This window comes from Thermobia domestica, chromosome 5 (genome assembly GCF_964235325.1).
Source record: "Thermobia domestica chromosome 5, izTheDome1.hap1.1, whole genome shotgun sequence".
NCBI lineage: Eukaryota > Metazoa > Arthropoda > Insecta > Zygentoma > Lepismatidae > Thermobia > Thermobia domestica.
In genome coordinates, this window is record NC_137458.1 from 256,258,664 (window position 1) to 256,282,986 (window position 24,323).

The 24,323-nt window shown below is 36.0% G+C and overlaps 1 protein-coding gene across 1 annotated transcript; it reads left to right on the top strand.

Moving 5' to 3' along the window:
- Positions 1-17: 17 nt before the first annotated feature.
- Positions 18-23,807, top strand: LOC145686560 (tubulin beta-4B chain-like). The gene is made up of 2 exons (XM_081759999.1): positions 18-152; positions 20,537-23,807. Exons 1-2 carry the CDS (start codon positions 96-98, stop codon positions 21,812-21,814), a joined length of 1,335 nt encoding a protein of 444 aa, XP_081616125.1. The 5' UTR covers positions 18-95; the 3' UTR covers positions 21,815-23,807.
- Positions 23,808-24,323: the final 516 nt, after the last annotated feature.

Sequence of the window (24,323 nt, forward strand, 5' to 3'; positions counted from 1 at the left end):
AAGAAGCAGCTGGTAACACTGTTTTCAGGTTATAAACTACTTTAGCAAGTACTCGATATAGTGTAACGAGTAAATATTGTATATTATACTTTATCATGCGTGAAATAGTTCATATTCAGTTCGGACAATGTGGAAATCAAGTCGGAGCAAAGGTTAGTGTATTATTTTAATTGTTGAATAATTATTAAATATCTAGGTCGTTGTTAACGAACTGTTCTTTCTACTATTATGATGTCTAATTTAGTAGTCTATAATAATGCTTTATACGAAAATAATAAATTTGTTTTTGGTATTATATTAAACAATAGTTATTTCATAAGATCTCAAAACAAATTATGACATTGTTACTGAGCTTTCTGCACAAAATGAGAAAACAATCACAACTGAATATTAGCATACCCATTTGACGAAAGAGATTTGCAAATTAAATATGGCATCTATAATCTCATGAAATAAATAATATAATTTTAAAAAACTACATGAAATATTCTGCCATTTATACAGTACGGAATATTGTGCTGGGAAAACAATATAATCAAAAAGTATTTACTGCGGGCATATAATGTTCTTACTATGACATGGAACAGTTATAGTTTATGGCAAACATGATTCAATGTTCCGGTTCATTGTTCGGATTACAAAAATGAGCAAGAGTGGATTTTATACACAGCAAATGCTTTTGCCACGTTGTTGACATGACGCAACAATAAGGAATAAGTAAGGTAGGGTCGGGTTAGCTTAGGATTCATGAAGTTGTACCCATTTTGTTAAAATGAACAAAGTGTAATTGCTTGTAAGGCAATTTATTGTATCGGTTTCTATGAATGTTCTGCACAAAATGCACTCTTACCCAAAAATTTCACTACGTGGTGAATCATGGAAACAAATCATAAAAATCCGAGCAGTAAATGGGGAATAACATGTTCCAATAGACAATTACCTATAATTATCTACTAGCTGTAAATTTATAAACATTGCATATCCTCATTAATTCTTTTTTTTTTTTTTTTTTTTTCGAACAGTGTAGATCGAAAACAAAAGTAAGCCAACCCAACCTAAGCGTAACTTCCAAAAATCATGGTAATGTCTATGTGATAAGCTTGTGTTGTAATCAACCTAATTAATGTTTCGATAAGAAAAAAAAAAGCTTGTTCCGAGTAAAACAAATCTATAATGTTTTTTGCTATATCTTAGTCAAAATTTCGAATCCATTCATTTATCATATTTTATTTTTAAAAAAATACTAGCATCGAAGCAGAAATTCAATTGTAAGTTTATTCATTAATAACATTACAAAAGTTCATTAAATGTATCTCGTATTTCACCAAATTAATTACTTTTACTTCTGTTAGATACGTTCACGATAACAAAAACTATTTTCTGGTACTTCGATGTAAAATCCTTCAAGTAATCTAGTATACAAAATTAACTCACATTAAACTTTAGACAAAGATGTTTCGTAATGATTATTTATTTCACATCTTGAAACCTTCCGCATCCGGCAAATAGTACTAACTTCCACATATCTTTTCTCGTATTAAACATAACTCTCATGCTGAACTTACATTCCTAAACATCAAATAAAAACTTCAAATTATCATTTCTTACCTCATTTCTCCTGTAAATTTTCCTGATTTTTATAAAAAGCGGAGGGGTAACTCTAAACTTAACCCAATAATTTCATAGTTTAAAGAAGGAATATTATATAATTAGATCATACATATTGTTTTCAGTCTATTCATGGAGAGATGCCAACATGCTTGTTTGGGGGGTAGCTTCTGCCTATGAGTTTTTGTGGGGGTGGGAGTGACAATTTTTCATTAAAATCTTATAATCGGACATTACTTACACCATAATGATGTTTTTAAGAACTCTAAGAGAGTTCCGAAATTGATAAAAATCTAGTCTGCAAAGCAAATCAGCTCTCTTGGTTTTGTCCAAAGATGGAGTGGGTCGTGGGTCAAGATTTGTGAGTGGACAGTGAGTTGTGAGTCAACAGGACGTGACCCACTGCGATCCACCACTCACCATGATCTACTCTGAACCACCGATCTACTCCGATCAACTACGACCCACTCTGCTCAGTGCATAGTAGCATCTTCTGAACACTGGTGAATTTGTCTACGTTTTACTTTCAAGGCCTTTTCCAGGTCAAACCACCGGTATTGTAACAGAGCGGTGCTTGAACGGTTGACCGTAAAAATTCAAACTCCGATTAGTGATAATTTCAGCCTTGTTTTATTACAAGTTTAAACTCTACTCAGTGGAGAATAGGGTCATGGGCCAGGGTTGATGACGATGGGCTTTGGTGGGTTGTGAATCAGTGTGGCTGGTCGGTCAAGGTGGTTCAGAATGGATCAGGGTGGGTCACGGTGGGTAGAGGGTCATGAGTAAAGTTTCCATTGAGCCGCACATTATCTGGTCTTGTCACATCGAACTCCAGTTTCTTCTCCTGTTTTAGGGATGAATAGTCGATTTGAGGAGGATTGAGCCCAAGCACTTCGTAGGAGAGATGTGTACTTGATCATTGAAAATTGAATTTCTAACCTTTATATTAATATTTAAAATACGACGCGCATCCAGAAAGTAAGTTTCCCGCGCGTCCCATAGGTAGGAAACCAAATGTTGCGCGAAGCTACTGCGTGTACGTGAGAGAGTAAGGTCCTAACATGGCGCATGCGCCAGCAGAACTTCCCTAATTCTCTCAGTAGTGTCGTGGCAGTGATTGAAGATTGGCGTTCCTATTCCAGCTCCCGCCGCGTGTGAAGTGCGAGCAGTGATAAAGTTTTTGAATTTACAGGGCATAGCACCGATTGAAATCCATTGTCAGCTGTATCGTTGCAAAATTGTCAATGCTGACCCTGTGCGCCTTGCTTTGTGCTCTAGAGTCAGTTGCTTCAACACAAAACTTCTTGGCAGGAACTGCTTGCTCATGCCGTTAAGCCCATGGACCTGCCACAGCTAACGATAGATTTCGATTGGTGCTATGCCCTGTGCATTCAAAACCTTTATCACTGCTAGCACTTCACACGCGGCGGGAGCTGAAATAGGAACGTTCATCTTCAACAACTGCCGCGACGCTACTGAGAGTACTAGGGAAGTTCCACTAGTGCATGTGCCATGCTAGGGCCTTACTCTCTCACGTACAGGTAGTCGCTTCGCGCAACATACCATTTCCTAGCTATGGGACGCGTGGGAAACTTACTTTCTGGATGCGCCTCGTATTTACCTTCCTCCAAGTAGTTCGAAACCTGAGCAATGACAGACGAATGTTGTAAATGTTCTGCCATAGAAATCTATCGGTGATTCATTCTTAAATTGATCTAGAGATCTAGAGATATGTTGCAAGCAGAGGCGGAATGACTTGCCAGCTAAATTGCTCGATGCATTGCTCCATTTATTGAGTGAACAAAAATATATTTAATGACGAAAATGAATAAATTTTCGTAAAATACTTTCGTTATTTTTCTGGACCAATACTCAGAATACTCTTGTGGGAAGGCGCGTATAAGGTTCGCTAAACTACAGCTACACTGCATGGGCGCAGCGGCTCTCTTCTGTAATCAAATAACAAACTAAAACAAGTTTTGTTTAAAGCATCTTTATTTTAAAATAATGGCTTATGCCAGCGTTTGCCAACCGGTGTGCCGCGAGAAAATCGAAACAAAATTATTAATTCTATAGTAACCAAATTGCAAGACAGGAAAAAATGTATATTTTTGTATTTCACATTACTATGAATTTCTACCACGGAAAAAAAATACTGTAATTGTAATATATTATTCTACATCTATTACTGTGTAGCAGACAGTATTTCGGCTCGTACACATTTCCACGGTTAGCTGCTATGTTACGCTTCAATTGAGAGTCACACTAACACCGAGAAATGGAAGCTCTTGTACGGTACGCGTCAAATGAACGTTCATAGAACATTCATTCGCAAGTAAATGACAGAACAACACTTTGTTCAACAGCTGTGTTTTGACTTCGACGCATCGCAAGCTGTGTGGTTGCAATAATATGCACCGGTTTTGGTTAAAACAGCAAAGTTAAATGTACAAGACATTTGTTTGTTCGTTCGTTATTTAGTAATCTTCGTTCTTAGTGAAAGGTTGGATACAGTTTTCGAAAAAGAAAGCGTATTTTTAAAAATCTGACTCGTATATTTCATTGCAATTGTTTCCTATTTTAAAATTAGAATAAAAAATAAGCATAATGAATTAGCATAGGGGAAAACCAGTGATCGAGCTTTCATCTCTGTGAGAAGGAAATCAGTAATCACAGAAAAAATGACCATGGTATTTTATATTTGCAAATAATAATAATATTATTAATAATAATAATAATATCTATGAGTGTCGCGAAAATTCAAGTTACACCCGTAGTGTGCCGCAAGTTGAAAAAGATTGGGAAACGCTGGCTTATACTATAGTGGAAATCGTGGTCATATACACGTACACGTCTATAGCAACAGATATCTGCGAGGAGTGATCAGAAACTAAGGTTACAAAGCCTGCAGTGAAACGTGTGTGTATTATTTCATGCAACCAATACAGCAAACAGATAGTACATGCATTGCATTATTTTTCGACATAGTCTCCATATGAGTTGAGGCACATATCTCATCGTGGAATAAGTTTGAAGATGCGCTCTGAGTAAAAATCCTGTCATTGCATGTTCAGCCACGTTGTCACGAAGTGTTTCATCTCCTCGTCTGAAGCAGAATATCGTACACAATGTGATTAACGCATCCGAACAAGATTCACAACTCTGCCATCAGATGTCGTGCTGGGTCGGCCATTTGCGCTCTTCGTCTGTGACGTTTTCTCTACCAGTCGCAAACTTTTGACACAATTCTGCGACATGTTGATGTGATATTACAGTCTGTTCGTAAATCTCTACCGGCTGCCGGTGACATATTACATGTTTCGCCCACACAAATCGAATAACTGAGAGGACTCCTTCGCGAGACCAGTTTCCCAAACGAGTTGTCATGTGTCTTTACCTCCAACTAGCGCCGTAGTTGACGATGGCTGAAACTCTACACATTTATCAACTCCATTTAGTAAATTTACCGCACACTCCTCGTTCCTTTATAACAGACGAAATTCCATTAATATCTGCCTTATAACTTAGTTTATGATCCTCCCTTGTATAAGTCAAGTGAGCTTTGTAGTGAGCAAACACGGCGTGTGTGGATTTTCTCTGAATTCTCCCTTTTTTTTTACTTTCTTCATTCCACCATTTCGTTCACTATCGTTATCACATCTCCCTTAGGTTAATCGTAGGACGTTAAACAAAAAAGATATATATAAATAACATAATACCTCTTCTCCGACAAATTGGTATGGTGCTCTCTCTGCTTGTAAATTACATAAAAGAAAACAAACAAAAGAAACATTTTTGATTGAATGAAATATATTGGATTTTTTTACCAGTCCTGATTTTGATTGAATTAGTACCTTACCTGACTTACAAACGATTTGCATAAAGTGATAAAGAATAATGTAACATATTGTCTCATGAGAAACAGAGGAACGTAACTCCAAAAATGTAGTTTTCGTTTTCTTCGTGTTTGGACATAATTTTGAAAGCCCAACTTGGTGTAAATGGAACATAACGCCATCTGTTCTCCTTGTCGATCATCAGTTGTAATGCAGCTCAATTATCATCTTATTAAAAACACATCTTTCTAAGAAAATAATATTTTTGTCCTCTCTCCTGTAAACCTACGAAAATGGAGCTACGTTCCTCTGGTTCTCATGCGACGATATGATACAGTAATTGATAAAGATTATATTAATCTAAAGTAATGTAATTCAGTATTAAGTGTATCATAGCCTATTTTATAACTCCTACTCCTCCAGCTACGAGAACTATATACATTTTAGCAAAACCCAAACTATCACTTAACTCAGTATGATGTGCTTATTCTGAAAAAAAAAAAAAAAAAAAAAAACTCTATTTAGGGGCGTTCCAAAATTTTGTAGCCCCTGATCCAAAAAGTCCAATATATTTCATTCAAACAAAAATGTTCTTGTACGCCCTCTATCTCGAGAACTAGATAGAGTGTAGCCGGTGGCGTATTTACGATTTTGTTTCGTGTGTGTGTGTGTGGGGGGGGGATTGCTAACTATATTCCAGGAAATGTGAAACTTCTGTAAGATATTTCATTTACTTTAAAATAGTAAATAAAATTTCGGGGGGATTAAGCCCAGAAGCTTCCCCCTTAAATACACCACTGCAGCCGAACTCTATCACTTAACTTACTGTGCTTATCCCGTAAAGAAAGAAACAAAGAAAAACGAAAATTCGGCTTAGGGTCCGTTCAAAAATGTTGTGGCTCCTGACCCAAAACCCAGTTTTTAGCCAAGATCAAATTCTTTTGATGCCTTTTTTTGGATCATTTATAGAATTTTTGGCCAAGATCGCAAGCTTTTGATCCATTTTTTGATCATTCCTAAAACTCTTGTTCCATGTTTTCACTGTCGCCGAGTTCGACTATTTTATAGTCCTTGTAGTTGTCACTTGCAGTTGTATCCTTATACCCTTCAGTTCGTCGTCAGTGACAGAAGTAAAAATGGGTCTGAAAAGGTAGGGGAACCCATGACGTCACGCTGTTCTCCGTGCCTATCTTTGCCCATTGTAATTTTTTTAGGAAGTGGGAGGACGTTGTAGATATTTTTTGGAACTGGGGTAACGGCGTCCCCCTCATTCCCCCTCACTTTACCTCTGGTCAGAGATAAATTTGGAGACGTTATTATACTAACTACGTAAACGAAGTCATGTATGAACTGGCAGAGTCTTACATTCTACATATACAAGGTAAAATACTTTTTGTACTTTGTCCGAATACTGAAACTCATTCGGAAAGATTAAATATCTCAGACAAGGCTATATCCTTAATTTAGTTATTGTTGCCAAGTTTATTGATTTGATAAATTCCTTCTTTATTAATATTGGCAGATAATCATATTTGTGTGTGTTGTGGGGGGGGGGGTGAAGATGGGGATATCATTGTCTCATTTTAAATTATTGAACTCCGATATCTATGTCATATTGGAATTCATTTTATCCCCCAATATCAATAATCTGATTCAAACTGTATTTTTAGATGTCCCAAAACAGAATCGACCGTTGCTTTAAAAAAAAAAAAAAAAAAAAAAAAAAAAAAAAATTGAAGATACAATTACATATTTTTCGGTAGAATATGAAGGAAATGAGTGTAACTTGAATTAAAAGTCTTCGCTGTGTAAAAGCAGATAGAAATAAAAGCATAACGTCCCAGATTTGCAGTTAGGGGACGGGCAGGGTGGTTTACCGCCATTCTGTAAATTTCAGTTGTTCGTTTATAAGTCGTTCCCACCCTTGTTTACCTGGCGGTCCCTTTCGCAAATCTTGCATACTTCATATCTCCTCGGGCCACGGTTACTTGGTGATCAAGTGCACACCTCTGGCACGTTGCGTCCCTGTATCGATCCCAGCTTCCGTCAAAGTGACTTTGTGGTGTACAGATACAGTGCGCTTAGGTTTTCTCGGAGTTCTCCCACATTCATCATTCCACCATTATCATTCAGTTCATCATGGTCTCCCTTAACCTCGGAACGTGTTATATATATATATATATATATATATATATATATATATATATATATAAAATAAGCAATCAGGAAATTCTAATCGAATATTTCATTCCAAGAAAAATGTCCCTGTTTAATTGTTGGTCAAAATAGAGAACCTAAATCAATAGTTAAGTATCGTTTCTTCTATACAAGACAAGACAGTTTATTATTAGAGTCTATAATAATAATAATAATAATAATAATAATAATAATAATAATAATAATAATAATAATAATAATAATAATAATAATTATTATTATTATTATTATTATTATTATTATTATTATTATTATTATTATTATTAAACTTAACTGGCTCTGTTACGTCAGAAGTGTTTGATATTATTGGCTTGACAACGATTCCGTCCTTCCCTGAAGGAGGGATGGACAGGACGGAATCGAATATTACTTGTTTTCAGAAATTCAAGTGTTTTGGCGAAGGCACCATTACATTATGCATTGTTCATCTGACTGCTCCACCACTTCCCCTTTTTTCTTTTCATGAAAGTTTCTGATGGTTTGGTCTTTTGAAGACAGATAGTCTCATACTCATTTGATCGACTTGTATATTCATTTTGTAGTTAATGTTCAATTTTCAGAAGTCGCTAAATTACATTAAACTGTCCTATTTCATTCAATGTATTTCAATCCGTACCGGTACCGTAACTTATTAAGAAAAATTGTATTTTATACAGTATAATAACATTTATTTCTATGTAGTTATAAACTGTAAATGTTAACTCAATCTTTCCCGAAAGTAGGCCTAATCTCGCCTCCCTTCTGCCTTAAGTGTTCTGGCTACTGTTCTGAACGCCTATATTCTTCTTAACTTTTAGTTACAAATAGGTTCTTAATCATCATTAGCATACAGTTTGCAATCAACAATATTGTAATATCATATTGTATGTTCGTAAACATCATGTTTTCTTTCATTTTTATTTATAAACAAACCCACGTGCTCTTCTACTACGAGTTACTACATGAAGCAGAGACAGGAATACTCGTCACCACTTGGTCACTTGAAGAAGAGGAACACCTTTTACGAGAAAGGAGACAGATGATTAAGGCAAAGAATGATTATGGGAAATTGGTGAAATGAGAATGTAGAAGGTAACAGGAGTACCCAGAGAAAACCCACGGGCACGATCTTGTCCACGACAAACTTACTTGGCCGGGGATCGAAACAAGACTTCCACGCACCAGAGACAAACGCTATACCAATGAGCCACCGTGCTGTTTCCAGCAGTTAGATATCGCTCAATATACCATCCGTGTTTTCCTTACGGTCGAGACCGAGATTACGGCACGTAGGGACTTAGATAGGCAAGTAGTACAGTTTGTAAAGAACGTCAACTGAATGGTAATTAGAGTTTAGCGTTCCGTTTTTTCTTTTTTTCATCTTAAATAGCACCTTTCCTTTGAATTGAAATCATAAACACTTTTAATAATAACCATATTAATGTAATATAAATCGAAATTAAAATTATTATTTCATTCTTGCTATTAGACAATAAAGCCACCAGATTGTTAATCTACAAGTGTTGTACCATACACAAGCCTACTTTGCGTGCTGAGTGAGAATACGATAAAGGCTACATTCCTAGCCCCTGATGGAAGTATGTAGCATGAGATTGCCTAGAGAACGTGGAGGCGGGTTTTAGGGCGCAGGTTCCGTCCATGAGATCATTTCGGGGGACAATTTTTATTAATACAATAAATTTGGAAAATTATAGATTTGTGGGACAGGATGGTGAATACGGTGGAGAGAATACGGTAGTTTTCATCTAAGTTCTTAAGAAGATGGGATTGGCACTCTTGTAAGATACGATACATTTTTCAATGATTCTAAGAAAAAGAATGCTAATATTTATATCTGAATAATTCATTAGTTTTAATTTTTAGTTAAGAAAGACATTATATATATACAGATGGTGATCAGAAAAATGGAAACACCTGTAGTTGGCAACACGTCAGATGTATGGGTTGGCAGTGGTGTCGTGGCGCCCGCAGCGGCGGACCGCTGGTGGTGGTGTGTTAGGTCGGTCTCCATACTACGTCAGGCGCAGTGGAACAGCAGTGTCCAGTGGCTGCAGCAGACGGTGGTAGTATAAAATGGGAGACCTCTCAGATTTTCAAAGAGGGCAAATTGTTGGTGCGCGGTTATGTGGAGTGAGTGTGACGGCAGTGGCTACTGTGTTAGGTGTGTCGTGTGGGACAGTGTCGAAGGTGATGACGGCCTACACAACGAACAGGAAAACCACATCGGGGAAGAGGAACAGTGGGCGGAAGAAAATCATGAGTGCCGCCGGGGTATTAAAGCGCATTGTTCCGCAGAACCGTCGTGCCACGGAGGAACTCAATCAGCACCTACCCCACCCTGTTTCGACAATCACAATCCGCCGCGAATTACATGACATGAACTTGCGGGGTCGTGTTGCACGGGCCAAACCGCTCATTAGGGACCATAACGCTTTCGCACGCCGCAAATGGTGTCGCGACCATGCAACTTGGACCGTTGAGGACTGGAAACGTGTGATATGGTCGGATGAGTCATCCTTCACTCTATTCCCAGCGTGCCGTGTTTATATGTGGAGAACGCCCAAAGAAGCTTATGATCTGCAGTGTCTCCGCCCAACTGTGAAACATGGCGGTGGCTCGGTGATGCTGTGGGCCGCCATACCATGGTTTTCATTGGGTCCTGTGGTCACACTTAGCGGACAAATCACTGCCAACGATTATGTCGAAATTTTAGGAGACCACTTGCATCCTATGGTCCGGGATGTTGTTCCCGGACAATGATGCCATCTTCCAGGATGATAATGCACCCATTCACACAGCTGGCGTTGTTGCAGCGTGGTTTGAGGAACATCGGGATGAAGTTCAACACCTCCCCTGGCCCGCCTAATCCCCAGAACATCTGTGGTCCGTCTTGGAAACACGACTCCGCGGACGATTTCCACCTCCATTCTCTCTCACAGAATTGGCCTATGCCCTGCATGAGGAATGGTGTAAAATTCCACTTGCTACCATTCACGACCTCTATGTCTCCATCCCACATCGCATCAAGGCTGTTCTGAAGGCGAAAGGTGGCCCGACACCATATTAATGTGGTAAGTTTCAATTTCGTTCAGGTGTTTCCATTTTTCTGATCACCATCTGTATATATTCCATTTCTAATGTTATCTTTTGCCAATTCTAATCAAGTTGTTCACTGAACCGAATCGCACAGCACTTGCAGATAATGTGCCGCACTCTAAAGGTCGCCAAGGGAAAACACTTAATATAAGCTCTATGTAATAAACAAGATCATTAAAAGCAGTTTTATTGATTAGAATAAAGAGCACACAATTCACACATTCACTATTACTGGTTCCTTTTCAATAGGAGCACTGCAGCCAATCAGGAGGCTTGAAGCATTGGCTTAGAGAAATGATGTTCCCATAATAAGAGTAAATGGAGAAATTCCTGGTCCCGGAGTTACATAAAATAATTCACTGTTCCGAGGAATACTTTCGAGAAACGCATATGGCCAGATTAATGTTTCGGAGAAAACGTATCATAAAGTACGAGGGCTCTTCTTTTCTTCAACTTCCGCTAAACCACCAGAGGAGAACAACGTAAGTTGACGAAATGGGAATGAGACAACGCTGTTCATTGGACGTCCCCATCCCTCATATCAATAGACAGACTCTACCATCCAATTATTGTAAAATAACGAGCACAGTAGCAACTGAAAACACATCAAATGCAATTGAAACGCACGCCTAGTGTAAACTACGAAATGTAATACACATTTCCCCGGGCAGAAGAACGTAATACAGCCACAATTCATCATCGAATGAGTAACGATTACAGTAGAAACTTTTTAAGTGATTGCTGTTTGCACAAATGCTGCAGAGAGTTTAAATGACTTACCGATGCACACGACAAGAGTAGCTAAGGTGAAAATTTGTCGACAATTTTGATGAACACAGGTATCGTGTGGGTTCGTGAAAGATGTAGAAAGATGTAGTTTACTTTTGGGCGCTTCGATTACACTCTACGTGTTTTCAAACTTGTTACTTCATATGATTGAATGGCACAAACTGTCTATCAGTGTGAGGCATGGTCGATGTTCAATGAACAGCTTTGTCTTACCATGCTTCATCGACTCAAGTGGTTTGTTTACCTCTGGTGGCTTAATGGAGGTTGAATTAAAAATTAGGCCGTGTATTATTTGCTCTTCTAGTAAAAAAAAAAAAAAAAATATTCAGCTCGAATAGTATTTTGAAGTAATTCTAAATAAGACTTTATTTAAATGTTTCTCAGAACATTTTTTGACTTGTTAGACTAATATCGACGACACCAACCTACACACAGACTTCAATGAAAAGAACACGGCTTACACGGCATTTACTTGCTACCAAGCAGGCCACCAGATGTTCTATTTGTTATTTCCTATACAACTATTTTATTTATTTGTATTTTATTGTTATTTTCCATCTTACACTTTACAAAACAAAACACATTAAAATGACATAACGAAACACTAAAACTACACTCACTACATTACACTACACTCTAGAACGTGAAGTATTAAGCTGTTCTGAATGGACTCAGAGTATAAAGAAAACAAGAGTTACAAACAAACTACCCTTACTGGCCTTCAAAGTAATCACCATTAGCTACAACATACTTCTGACATTGGTTTTGAAGCTGTTGGAAACTGTCGGCAAACGCTTCTTGTGGAAACGCTCGAAGCACTGTAATCACACGTTGCTAGATATCCGCAACGATAGCGTAAGGCGGGGAAACAAAAAAGAAGTCTGCCAGCGCGAAATCTGGAGAATAAGAATTGTGTTGAAAAACAGTCACCTTGCGTTAAGCGAGATAGTTGAGCACGCGAATCGCAGTGTGCGGACTGCCATTGTCGTAGAGAAAACTCTACTGTCCACTCCGATACAGTTCTGGCCGAACCTGCTAGCCGTTTCAAAACTCCCTTGTAAACTACCGCATTAACAGTTTGACCCTCGGATAGAAATTCATGATGGATCAAGCCCTTGTTATCGCAAAAGGCGATTAACATCTTAATCTTGGAATTTATCAGCCGACATTATTTGAGAGGCGGGGAAGACGATGAAGACCATACAATTGACTGTCGCTTGATCACCGGATCGTATTGGTAGCACAAGATCTCATCTCCTGTAATGATGGTTTCCGAAAACTTGGATTCTGGTCAGACATGTCGATAAAATCTCCAAACTTTTTCATCCTAGTTTGTTTCTTCTCGTCTGTCAGTGTATGTCGTACAAGCTGGGCACATAATTTCCGCTTTTTCAAATCTTCGTGAACAATAGCGCTTACACTGTCTTTGTTTATAAACTATTCTGCTGTCATTCTTAAAGACAACTGCCGATCATCTCCAAGCATCCGTCGCACTCGTTCGATGTTGTCTCGGACTGTGCTTGTTGACGGACAACCTGAACTCAGCTCATTCTCGCCACTTTCCTTTTCGTCTATAAATGTTTAAACCACTCAAACACAATTTCTAGTCACTGCTTCAACACTTGCACTAACATTCCATCACTCTCCATCGCCATTTTCCATATTTTGTAGGAAAATATCATGGTAACGCATTGCTCAATTTTGTGCTCCATTTTGCAATGACACGATTTCTCACACTGACTCCGTTACCTTGATCGCAGGTACACCATTGCTTCACTTCGGTTATTTGCACGACAGGAGCGTTTGTTGACATGTCTCTCAATACGTATACACAGGCACCAAGTCCTCACCAGCGCATTTTTTAACATATGGCACAATACGCCCAACTTTTCAGACGCACCTTGTATGTTCTTTACCAGATTTCTTTGTTTTAAAGGGTTAAATGTTAGAAACATTTTCGAGTATAGAAATTTGGTTTTATCTATTTCTTCTTTCATTTTGTCCTTCTTTCCAGTTTTCTTAAAACATGTCTCGATATTGTATGAAGGTTTTCGAGTTTTTGATTATTATCTATTGTTTTAGTTTTTTCGTGTGTTAATTTATTTCTTAGTTATTTTATTTTATTGTTTGTAATTTGTATATATCACATTCCAAGACACGTGCTCTTGTGTTAACCACCATATGTGCTTTATCGTAATTATGTTTAGTCTTAGGTCCATTTTCAATGATTCATCACCTGAAATATATTCTATCAATCCCGTGATTATATTTCCCTGTACTTTTAGATTTGGAATGATATTCCTACCTTTTTCCCCTTTATGGGAATTTTCCATTCATTTTGACATTTTGATATTATTTTTTCAATGTCGTTATCTGTTTGTGGAATTTGTCCTGTAATTTCCACTATTTTTTGTTCATTCATTCTTGATGCAAGTTTATATACATTTTCTAAATATTTGGAATGTATTGGTTCTTCATATGTTAAAATTTATATTTTCGGCTGGGATTGTTTTGAAAAAAAAATGAAATTTTTGAGTTTTACGTCCCACGATTATGTCGGCTAGGCTAAAGGAGACGGTGATTATGAGGAATTAATGTTATATTTTCTTGTTAAAATTAATCTTTGCACCCTAATTATGGTTTATTTTAATTTTTTATTCATAAAAATCCTGTCCCATATGTCTACACAATATTGTAAATTTGCCATTAAAATTGTTTTGTTATTTAATTTTTTTTTTTTTAAAAAAAACTTTTCGTCTAATCTAAAATATCTTGTTGCAATTGTCAACAATTTATTAGCAACTGTTCTTCGATTTTTATGTTGTTTCTTCTTTTCTTTTTTTTTTAAATTAACTGTTTATCAATCCACACTTCTAAATACTTGAATTCATTTACTACTGTATTTTGAATTTTTTTTCTTTTTGAAGTTTTATGATTCGATCTCTTTTTAATGCAGATCGATCAACGCAGAATAATTTTAGTGGTCCTACCGGAAGTAAGTGGCCTTGCAAGCGAAATTCCCGAGGATAAGCAGGAACTTAATGATATATATATACGAGACACGTCCAGAAAATAAGTTCCGTTTGGTAATAAAATTAAATTGTGTACAAACACAGAAAAATTATTTATTGCACAAAATTCTACAACTCTTAAACTACTTTTCCACATAACTGCCGAAATTTTGCAGGCATTTGCAATAGTGTGGCACAAGGTTTTGTATACCTTCTTCATAGAAGTTTGCCGCCTGTGTCTTCAACCAGTTGGAAACAGTTTCTTTCAGCTCGTCGTCATTGTCGAAGTGTTGACCGCCAAGCATACCATATTCCATACCGAGAGCGAGTAAACATCGCAAATTTGCCGATAAATTTCATTTGGTTTCACTTTCCTCGCATTCAGAATCACCGCTCTGATTTCACAAGCGGCGGGATTTTCAATCAACACCGACATTGTAAACAAGCACAACAAAGCGTACGTGACTGAAAGCGATCTCCAAATGGCGCACGTTTCTTCTTGATACAGAGCGTCTACCGCGCATGTGCGGAACTGCGATCGCAGCGCTGCAGCGGAGGTAAATTGAAACGGAACTTACTTTCTGGACGAACTACGTATATATATATATATATATATATATATATATATATATATATATATATATATATATATATATAGAGAGAGAGAGAGAGAGAGAGAGAGATTTTAAAATTTAGACATCCATTTTATTGCTTAATTCTTAACGCAACTGCACGTAGTAAATTTTTATATACAAGGTGTCTCGAAAGTCCCCTAACATAGGATAACTGTTATCAGAGTTACAACAAAATGTCAGGGGAAAAACCGTATCGAAATATGATGTTTCCAATCTAAAGTGAAGAAAGTTTTTAAGTAGGACGAACCGTTTGTGCTGTACACTCTTTATGCGCCCAACGTTAAATGAAAATGCAACGTTGTTATATACCAGGAGGTGGATAAAGTTTGTTAGAGTATGGTGAATAGGGTAGAGATGCAAAAAAGCCGGCTTTTTTGAATCGATGGTTTTTTTCACATAAAAAGCCGGCTTTTTTTGGGAAAAAAACGAGAATTTTGGAAATTTTGGCTTTTTTCAACTTCATGATTTTTCTATCTAAATAGCTTTCTTATAGTATATTCTATAGTTAGATAAGAATTCCATGACCTGAATGTGATATTTCGCTCTGAAATTCACCATCAAGATGGATGGAGCACATGTTTTACGAATTAAAGCTAACATGAAGAATGTAGTATTTAAGGGTAATTTTAGAGGCTATTTAACTTTATTTTAACGACATCTTTTTTCTTCTCTAGTTTGTCATCCGTGTTTCATTTCTAAGAGCTTTTAGTACTCTAGCTTCTAGCGCAAAAGTTAAACTTGCCCGTTTTTCTATTTATCCGTCAAAGCGTACGTTTTTCAATATATCCGTCAAACCGTACTTCCACATTTCTGTTATACTGTATCTGTGAAGTGATTTAGCAATAATTTTCCGGACACAACCTTGAATACCAATTTATACAAATAATCAGTAGCGGGTTTAGAAAAGTACTTTAGGAGGGTTTTTTCTGATTGTTTCGTTTCCTAAAAAGTCCTAATTTTATTTGGGAAGTGCTTGAAGTTTATGAGTACAGGCATAACTAATATTTCATTTCGTTTATATGTTTAGCAATAATTTTCCGGATACAACTTTAAAAATCATTTTATACTGAGAATCAGTGGCGGATTTAGAAAAGTATTTTGGGAAGGGTTTCTTACTAATGTTTAGTTTTTTTAAACATTCGTAATTTTTATTTGACGGGAGCTTAAAGTTTATGAGTAAAGGCATAAATAATAGATATTTCGTTTGTTGCAGACATTCCGTAACTTTGGGGAACGGGCTTCAGTCCGAAAGACCGCCCCCCTAACCTTCGCAAAACCGTCACTGCTGGTAATTAGTAATAATAACGATTTAAGAACAATAAAAAAGGAAGTCGCCCAACTCACAGTACACGCACTATTTCTACATTCACAGATGGAATGAAGAAAAGCTTTGTCAGAATGGTCGAATGCTGGTTGAATCCCGGACTTCCCGATAGAAGCGCAAAAGCTAATCACTCAGTCATGTTTGTTGTGCAGTTGTATTTAGCTTAACTTAAATATATTCCGTAGTCTTTTTTTTGGGGGGGGGAGTTCCGTAATGATATGTTGAATCCCTCTTGTTAAAAATTCAGAAAACTTGAGGATTGGGTAAACTGTGATGGTGGTTCTATAAAACTTAACTGTAGAATTTCAAGAATATACAGAACCAAAAGCTCTAGATGTGCAGCCTTTAAGTGTATCATATAAATCTAAGTATTTCTCTTACGTTTTATTTTAATTTTATTTTGTTTCAAAAAGAGGGTATGGAATATTTTCAAGTAAAAATACTACATACTATTTTGCTAGTTATTTGTGTATTCTTTAAAAAGAAGTGTTTACTTTTAGGATTGGCTGGTTTACACCAACTTTTTTTTTAAATAACTGGTTTAAACCACAAAAATAAAAAGAATGAAAAATGCGAATCGTGTGAACTTCATGGTAACGTTTCCAGATATCAAACCACCTGCAATAGTTTTATTTCTCTTTCACCTTTTAATCAAGGTGTCCCATGTTCAATTCTCGGTCGAACCACAAACCTTCTTTCATGCGTAACCCAAGTAGCGGTTCGGATGTCAGTTTAAGCGAAAGTCTTCTCCTTGATAACCTCGGTATTCCGTAAGGATGTTAAGCCTAAATATACGAAACAAACCAAATTGTATATTTCTGCATGCCTAAATGCGTGTTGTTTTATAAAGAAGCCAATATTGCTTAAATATATTGATAGAAATTGGCAAAATTTATCGATTGACTACGTAGCTTCCAACATTAGCTTGGATTGGACTTTCAATGATATCTACGTACCGGTACTAAATTTGTAATTTAATACCTCAGTTTTAGCGTACTGATTATGGTACGTTGACCTTTAAATTTTACATGCAAAGCAATAACAGGATTTTCCCGTTATTGTCTTACATTTCAAGTAATGACGGGATTTTCCCAATGGCTAGGGCGGGAGATTCTCAACTTAAGAAATTTACTGACCGCACTTCTTTAAGCTTACAGGAGTTCTTCCGGCATAACCCCGCTGTTGCATAATAACATCAAGGCGAAAAACTTATTTCTGTGGATATGTAATATAAATACATAAAGCAAAAAATCTAATTCAAAAAAGCCTGGTTTAAACCAAAAAAGCCTGGTTTAAACCAAAAAAGCCTGGTTTAAACATCCCCCCAAAAACGGGTTTTTGGCATTTTCAAAAACAACCACGGTTCTTGCCAACTCTGCTTACTTTTGTATATAGGAGGTTAAAAAATTCTTATTATATACATTGGTTAATCCTGTGGAATTCATAATGTAAATATGTTGAAGAAAAATTGTTTGAAATATTTTTTCGAAATTCATAGTTTATTTTCGATGTTTTATATTATTATCAGCATCAACCACTAATTAAATGATTTTTTGTGTTATAGAGAAGCGATACAAAGTATGTTTTATCAATTTAAAGCAGTATTTTGAAAAAAGCCCAAAATTTCCCAAGCAAAAAAGCAAAGCAGAAAAAACCGAGTTTTTTTCCAAAAAAGCCGGTTTTTTTCCGAGCCCTTGCATCTCTAGAATAGGGGCATGTTTGAAATGGGGCCTGCCATCGACACGTTAGCGTAAAAGACAGTAATTTTATTCACTTATGTTGTGGGTCCAGGTAAATGGCAACGTTGCATTTTCATTTTACATTGGATACATAGAGGGTACAGCCCAAACGTCTCGTTCGATTAAAAAAAAAAAAAAAAAAAAAACTTCACTTTAGGTTGAAAACATCATATTTGGAGACGGTTTTTCTCTTACGGTTTGTTGTAACTCTGATAATAACAGAGTTACCTTATGTCAGGGACTTTTGAGACCCTGTATATGCCACAGAGAAAGAGATCGAAAAATAGTATTAAGAATACTGTACACAACTAAAATGTTCCAATCTTATGCAGGGTTAAATACGTATATGGAGCTTCCGGGAAGTATTTTTTTTAAACTATTTATGCAATGTTTTTCTTTGATAAATTATAAAAATGGCAACATAGTCGATGAACCGAATTCAGAATCTATCGGTATACAAAGCTATGGAACAAAGCCTCTGTTGCCGAGTCAAACTTGTCTCTGGCCCAGCTCGGCCGCCAAATATAGTGATTTTCATTGCTTAGACAATGGGCTATTTGTCCAAAAAATTCGTTCAGATTTGGCCAGTAGTTATCGACAAAGTACAACCTAAAAGCACAGTGGAGCCTCACCCTCGCCGAGTCTGGCCTCCATATATAGCGATCTGTACTTTTGAGACGATGGTCAACTTGCCCACTAAATTTTCTTCAGATCCGGCTTTGTTATTACCGAGAAGGAAATTAGTTACTACGAAATGAGCCCGTGCCTAGCCGAGCTCGGCCACCAAATATCCCTTAGACGATGGATTACCTGCCCACCAAATTTGATGTAGATCCGATCAGTAGTTATCAACAAATAAAATATCCTATGCATGCACCTGAAGTGAAATTATAAGTTCGCATATGCTTACACTGAAAGCTATAAATAAAATAAATAAGTAAGACGTAACATCTGGATCACAAATGGAGCATAGTCTATATAAGCAGACTCCACTTTCAATATCACTGCCCTAAGGGGGAAGGGCTTGAGCTCGGTCAGCCCTCTGGGCATGCCACGGATTCTCGGTGGTTTCAGGTTTAATTTGCACTTGAAAGCATGTTTCCCCAACGCGATATTTATTGTTGAATGAAATCCAAACCAAGGATGCCAAGTCGTGGGAAAAAGTCCCATTTGTGGGATTTTTGACACTTTTTTGAAAAAAAAGATAAAGGGAATTTTTGTCATAATTAGAAGCATTTCGATATACAGGGTGGCCGAAAAGTGGGTATACACCCTTGCATTGATCAAGTATAACATTCTAGTTTATGTGTTTGTTTGCTTCGGCTGTTCCGAGCTTATTGTATAAGTAAAAAGGCATTAAAGACAAATAATAAATTAAGTCTAACTGATGGATAACAATAAATATTGATATAAAATTGATATAACATTGATATAAAATGCAATGAGCTGATCAGTACGGTACTGTATATATATCTACTTTTGGGCCACCCTATATATATACTTTATTGACAGGAAGAAAATTCTCTATGGACGTGAGATAGACCAATAAGTTCTCAATTATCTTGAAATCAATGCCAATTTTCAAATTTTGATACCAGAAATTGTCTGCATGCTAGAGCAGAAAAAGAAACTTGTGATTTAAAAAAAGGTATCCAAAACATGGAAATCGTGCTCTGGTATTTAAAAAAATATTTGGGAAAAAATAGAATACGAAGTGAGAAACAATCAACTTGGAAAATGTTCCTTAGAAAATAATCGGAGAATAAAGTTCATATAGTGTCGTTATGTTCATTAGAATATGATGACTCAAAGGCATAATGCAAATACTGCATCCTGACAACAAAATATATTTGTTTTTGTTACTATTTGGTAAACGCAGAAGATGGAAATTTACGAATAATTCACTGATATAGTATTGAAGAAAGTGTGGCATACAATGGTTTCATGTCTATATCTGTTTCACTTTCTCTCTCTCTCTCTCTCTCTCTCTCCCTATATATATATATATATATATATATATATATATATATATATATATATATATATATATATTAAATTTTGTATAACTTTCGGGTTGATTCCACTGATCCAAACACACACCAGCTGCGTGTGTTGCAGAAATAGTAGCCCATAGTAATTTTGCTGCTCGTATTAAATATTCTGCAAAAACATATTTCTGGTTATTTACACAATGAGCCGTATACTTAATTATCTGTGTTGTCTCTAATGTTTCATATGCAATCCTCAATACCTATAATATATTCATATTTGTTATTTTCAGTTCTGGGAGGTTATTTCCGATGAACATGGCATCGATCCAAATGGAGCATACCAAGGTGATTCTGACTTACAGTTGGAGAGGATCAATGTATTTTACAATGAAGCCCGTGCTGGTAAATACGTACCTCGTGCAATACTAGTAGATCTGGAACCTGGTACTATGGATATGGTGAGATCTGGACCATTTGGAAGTATTTTTAGACCTGATAATTTTGTCTTTGGGTTTTCTGGAGCAGCAAACAACTGGGCCAAGGGGCATTACTCAGAAGGTGCCGAAGTTTTGGATGGAATAATAGATGCCGTGAGAAGAGAATCTGAAGCTTGTGACTGTCTCCAAGGATTTCAGATGACTCACTCGCTTGGTGGTGGAACAGGTGCTGGTTTAGGTTCCCTTGCTATTTCTCAAATTCGAGAAGAATACCCTGATAGAATCCTCTCTACATTTTCTGTAGTACCCTCTCCAAAAATATCAGACACTGTTGTTGAACCTTACAATGCCACTCTTACTGTTCACCAGTTGGTAGAAAACACTGATTGCACATATTGTATTGATAATGAAGCTCTGTATGATATTTGTACAAGAACTCTTAAACTTTCACAGCCTACTTATGGGGATTTGAATCACCTGATATCTCTTGCAATGTCTGGTGTTACCACGTGCCTCCGGTTTCCAGGTCAGCTTAATGCTGATCTTCGTAAATTAGCTGTAAATATGGTTCCATTTCCTCGTCTTCATTTCTTTATTCCTGGATTTACTCCTCTGACCTCACGTAGTTCTCAGCAATTCCGTGCTCTTACAGTAGCCGAACTTACCCAACAGATGTTTGACGCTAAAAACATGATGGCTGCTTGTGATCCACGAAGCGGTCGTTATCTAACAGTTGCTGTTGTTTTCAGAGGTCGAATGTCCATGAAAGATGTTGATGAACAGATGTGTAATATTCAAAATAAAAATAGCGAGTATTTTGTGGAGTGGATTCCTAATAATGTGAAAACGGCTGTTTGCGATATTCCACCTAGAGGTCTTCGCATGTCTGCTACCTTCATTGGTAATTCTACTGCAATTCAGATAATTTTCAAGCGTATATCAGAACAGTTCTCAGCCATGTTTCGTAGGAAAGCTTTCTTACATTGGTATATTGATGAGGGTATGGACGAAATAGAATTCACCGAAGCAGAATCGAATATGAATGATCTTATATCTGAATATCAGCAATACCAAGAAGCTACTGCTGAAGAAACTCCATATGAAGGTGAAATGGAGGATGAAGAAGCTTAAAGGGAATGCGATAAGCTAAATAAGAATTATTTTCTTATGTTTTATGATGTACTGTTCTTATTTTCTTGCCCAGTACAGTATTGTAATTGTAAGTCGTAATATTGTTATGCTTATTTGTAATTATTTCAAGTTGTGCATAAAAGTTAGTCAGTATTGTACGTCAATATTTAGCATAGTTATATGAATAATGAATTAGTACATAATTATCAAACAATAGGTAATTTTAACATATTTATCAAGCAGTTGCTCCCATCATTCCAGTACTCTTTGTTGCTTAACTAAGTTCTATTTACAGACAAAAATATCCAAACAGATAGCTTATGATGTTTCTAAAAAACGTCCATTTAATGATATAATGTGTCAGATGAACTATACTTTTATACACAAAAGGCAATATTATGGAATAATAGATCATCAAAGACCAAGACAATGAATTTAACTGTTTCCGTTTATTCACATTACGTTACTTCTGAGAAGAGTTATTTATGAATATTATAATTCTCATATAATAATCCTATTTCTATATAATAGTCCTATTTCATTTGTTTAAAATTCACTTAGGGATTCAAAAGCATAAAATAGTAAACATAAAAACTGAGCACACACACTCAAGACAGGCGAGGAGAATTTAAATTATTTATATGTTACATATGTTTAATCTGTTTTAATCGATGCATACAAACTAAATGTATTTGATTGCATCGCTATTTAACATATTTATGCTTTTGTTAAATATATTTATGCTATAACATTTGTGTTGTATATTTTGAGTTCAAATGTATTTAAATGTTTTATATTTTGATTTCTCAATTATCGTAGGGATGATGATGAACTTAATTTGAACTAGATACGAAATACCATTATCTAGTTAGGATTGTTGATAATTGCAGTTATTTATTTCCCCAATTTACTTATTTTAATTAATTAATTCTAGGTTTATAAGACATGTGTTATTAAAACATTTCATTTGTTATTTTTTGTTTAAAATATTTGTTATTTGATTTGATGCATACTTGCAAAATAATGATACCTGCAAAATAATTGACAGGTTACTTTGAGTCAAAGTAGTAACGCATGCAAATAGTTAAATATTTTACGAAATGTTTAGCAATACTACAGCTAAAACTTTTCCGAATTGGAAAACAAACCATTGTACAAAAAATTTAAAACACAAATGTATCTATGAAAAAGTCCTGTGAAAATTAGGATATATATCAGGAATTTCTCCGGCAAAATGACTCAAATATCATAAAAGGTAGATAGTTAGTTAAGGTAGTTAATACATCTCCTTTCTCTATACTTTGCTGGTATCACTATTCTTATAGTGACTCGCAAAAAGGATCCTTATCAATATTCAATATGTAAAACGAGAAATAGTTTGTAAACATCATGAGTTGCTGGTCACTTCGTAAATACCATACATCTCTATTATATGCCATATCACACTGTTTCACATATGGGAGTTTATTTTATCGCAAAATTATTCTTTCTGAGAAACTGAATAAAACCATTATTACTAAGAAGTTTCCCTTATCTTTTCCTTTTCTAAGATTTTCTGTTTATTGTTATTCAACTCAAGTGAGTCGTCCAGTTCTCAAATGGCTCTTGTTCATTTATATCAAATCCCAGAAAACCTAGGAAAAGACTAGGATCGATACGTTTTGTAGAACTGGGAATATTTGAGGACGTTCAAGTTTTTCATATGAACACATTGAAGTATTCCTAATTCTACAAAACATGCAGATTCTACATTTTTCTAAGTTTTCTGGGATTTGCTGTAAATGGACAAGAGCCATTTCGGAACTGGACGACTCAAGTATGATCCAAACCTGGCGAATGAAGTTGTATCTTATTGAAAATAGATTCTCCAGGATAATGTTAAACATTTCACAAGAAATTGATAACTTTCTTGAATTGAAGTTACAACATTCACAACATTGTAAAATATTATATTTTTAAATGTAATTCTGTAATAAATTAAAATAATAGTCTATATCTGTAGTTTCTTCTACTTTCAATTTCATATTAAATACGTTGAAATATTATTCACAATATATATAGAGATGTGCGCTTATCTTCTGCAACCTGTTGGTTAGCTACGGAAAATCAATTTCGGACTTGTGCATTTTTGGACTAGCGCACTACAGTAAAAAGATATTGCGATTTTTGCATTTTAGGATTAGTGCATGTGAGGTTCAATATAGATCAGGACTTATGTACTTTAGAACTTGGATAATTTTGGAACTACTGCCGAGCCCTCCAAAGAGTATAGCCGGATAATGGGATGAAAAGTGCCCTTATACTGATTACTGTGATATTTATACCAAAGGTACAACATATTTGAGTTACGAGGGTGAAACAAAATATGAATATACTTTGCTCGAAGGGCCTCACAGAAAACAAGAAACACTGTATTTCGCCAATCAAAGTCCTAGCGAAAAGAGCGTCGAAAATATTCGAATTCAAGTCTTTTTGCTTTATGATTAAGTGACCACCTTCTATTTTCAAC

What these genes read in the sequence shown, in the direction of transcription:
- LOC145686560 (XM_081759999.1), top strand. Translation starts at nt 96, where the DNA reads ATGCGTGAAATAGTTCATATTCAGTTCGGACAATGTGGAAATCAAGTC. An exon ending in GAAATCAAGTCGGAGCAAAG is followed by an intron (nt 153 to 20,536) that starts GTTAGTGTATTA and finishes TGTTATTTTCAG; the next exon opens with TTCTGGGAGGTTATTTCCGA.